A 2,354-nucleotide genomic window follows, 5' to 3' on the forward strand; every position below is an offset into this window, starting at 1 on the left:
GGATCTCCGCCCCCCTCCTCATCTCCTGGAGCCTGGGCAGGGGCCTCGCCGGACTTCCACTCCTGACTCTGCTGCGGCCGCCGCCGGCGCTCCTCGGCCTTGGGCTGGCCCGGGGAGGCCGAGGCCGGGGCCGGCTGGAACTCGGACCCCTGCAGCCCCTGGCCCTCTGCCCGCCGAAGCATCCACGCCGGCCCCGCCTTCTTGCGCACCTCCCATGAGTCCGGTCCTGACGCTTTCCCAGCAGGAGGATCTCCTCCGCCCCCCTCCTCATCTCCTGGGGCCTGGGCAGGGGCCTCGCCGGACCTCCACTCCTGACTCTGCTGTGGCCGCCGCCTGCGCTCCTCGGCCTTGGGTTGGCCCGGGGAGGCCGAGACCGAGGCTGGCAGCGGCTGCGGCGGGGGCGGCGGGGTCGCTTTGGGGATCCAGGGGTGGTCGCCTCGTCGAGGCAGCGGCCACGCCCGGAAATCTTTCTGGTACTGGGTCTCCTTCTCGAAGGGCATGTCAGACGGTTGGTACTCGCTCCGGGGCTTGCAGCTAGGCTCTGGGCGCTGAACCTTCCACGCCCGGTAATCCTGCCGCATCACCGAGTCTGCTGGACCCAGGCCGGCGGCTGCCTTGGCCTGGGCCTGGGAGCTGGAAGGCCCAGGCTCCCGCTCCCTGCTGGGTCCAGTTGCCCGGGAAACAGCATCCAGGTCGCCTGGGACCGGCTGTGTCTCTATGGCAACGGAGCGTGCCGAGGGGGGAGCATGCTGAGGCTGTGCCACCCGGGGCTGCTGCGGTTGCGGCGGGGCACCGGGATGGTCTGTGGCCTCCGAGTACTTGGTGAAGACCAGGGGCACTGCGATGTCCGCCTTGTCCAGCTGGTTCCAGAAGCGGGCGATGCAGCAGGCACGAGTAATGCACGGCCAAGCCATGATGCTTGCGTCCAAAGACCCTTCTGCCTGCCTTTTCTCTTCCCACCTAAGACAGCTAGGTTGCACTGATCTTGCTCCCTTGAAGGAGCTAGCCTCCTGCTCTTCCCTGTGCTGCCCCTTACTCACCCACTACCGCTAAGTGTTTATTTTATTGAAAAGCACACACCCACCCTACTTAACCAGCCCCAAGATTCGGGGTCAGTACTGTTCTCTGGGATGAAAAAGTCTGCAAGCGTGCAACCTGCCCCGCAAAGGGTGCAAATGCTGCTTTGCAAAAAGGTTGTAATTGAAGTACAAAGATGCAAGATCTCCCGGGCTCGCGTGGCCGGTCAGCCGGGAGTAAAACCAATAGCGTCTGCTGCAGATTTAAGCCCCGCTGCAGAGACGGGCGGGGCTGTCTGTCAGCCTGCAGGGTCCAGGGAGGGGTGGCTTGCTCCGGGCTCCTCAATTTTCTCGCCCTATGCAGTGCCGTTCCCCAGATCCTGCTCCCCACTCTCGGCTCCCCGCTCCCCGCCTGGGCTACTTAGCTCTTCCCGGTTGGTAGGGCCAGGAGAGAGGACAGAGTGACCTGCCCAGAGGCGATCATCTGCTGGGTATCCGAAGCATCGCTGGAACTGCTGCAGCTACTGCTGCTGTCGCCGCTGCTACTGCTGCAGGGGAAGCGACCCCACCCACTATCAGCAAGGAAAAAAAAGCCCACACCAGGAAAGACGCTGAAGGAGAGAGCTTTGCGGAGAAATCACCTGCTTTCGTCAGCGCGCAGCGTCTGTGAGCTAGTCGCTCCACCCCACCCCCGGCGCCTCTGTAACTCCTTCCTGCTCAGCTGGGAGCTAGGCCTCGGAGGAGCTGCTCTTCTCTGGAAGGATGCAGCAGGGAAAGAAATGGTTAAGGCGGCTGACCCCTTTCAAAGGTCTTCCCCTATCCCCAACCCATCGGAGCCAGCTCAGCCGCGCCCAGAAAACACTAAAGCCATTTTTGGGAATTCAGTTTGATGCAGACTACGAATGTTTATTTACTTCTGTGTGTCCAGTTCGGTGAGAGACACACAGTAGGCCTATCAAGGAGAACACGAAAGGGGAAGGAGGGGATTATTGCTTGTTATTTGGTAGGGAGAAGAGAAATGTCTTCTATTTGGTGGGGAACACATTTTAGTCAGCCTCAAAACTGACTTACTTAGGGAGGGGTACCCTAGGACAGAGTGGCTATTCTCCCTGAGTTGTGGTACTGGCCTTAGGAGAGTCTCCGCTCCTCAACCCTCTCTTCTCCCCACAACAAACTGTGATGGAATGGAGGGCACAGGAAATTTTCTGGATCTCTTCAGACTGAAATTTGCAAATTACTTGGTTAGATCTCTTCCTAATTTTTCTGATCGCTTTCCCTTCCTTCCCCCACCCCCCACCTGCTGTGCCGTCCTTAGGTACAACAACCCTGACAAGGGCA

At 60.4% G+C, this 2,354-nt stretch overlaps 1 protein-coding gene across 2 annotated transcripts in view; it reads right to left on the reverse strand.

Moving 5' to 3' along the window:
* MAP6 (microtubule associated protein 6) overlaps positions 1-1,662 on the reverse strand; it is a 99,880-nt gene extending 98,218 nt beyond the window's left edge. For both annotated transcript variants that reach the window (XM_069070867.1, XM_069070868.1), the window contains exon 1: positions 1-1,662. This exon is cut by the window's left edge and continues 276 nt beyond it. In XM_069070867.1, the coding sequence (XP_068926968.1) occupies positions 1-914 (914 nt within the window). In that variant the 5' untranslated portion in view covers positions 915-1,662.
* Positions 1,663-2,354: the final 692 nt, after the last annotated feature.

This window comes from Petaurus breviceps, unplaced genomic scaffold, assembly GCF_028583685.1.
Source record: "Petaurus breviceps papuanus isolate PSGF00001 unplaced genomic scaffold, PetGlider_PUasm1.0 90823, whole genome shotgun sequence".
Taxonomy (NCBI): Eukaryota; Metazoa; Chordata; class Mammalia; order Diprotodontia; family Petauridae; genus Petaurus; species Petaurus breviceps.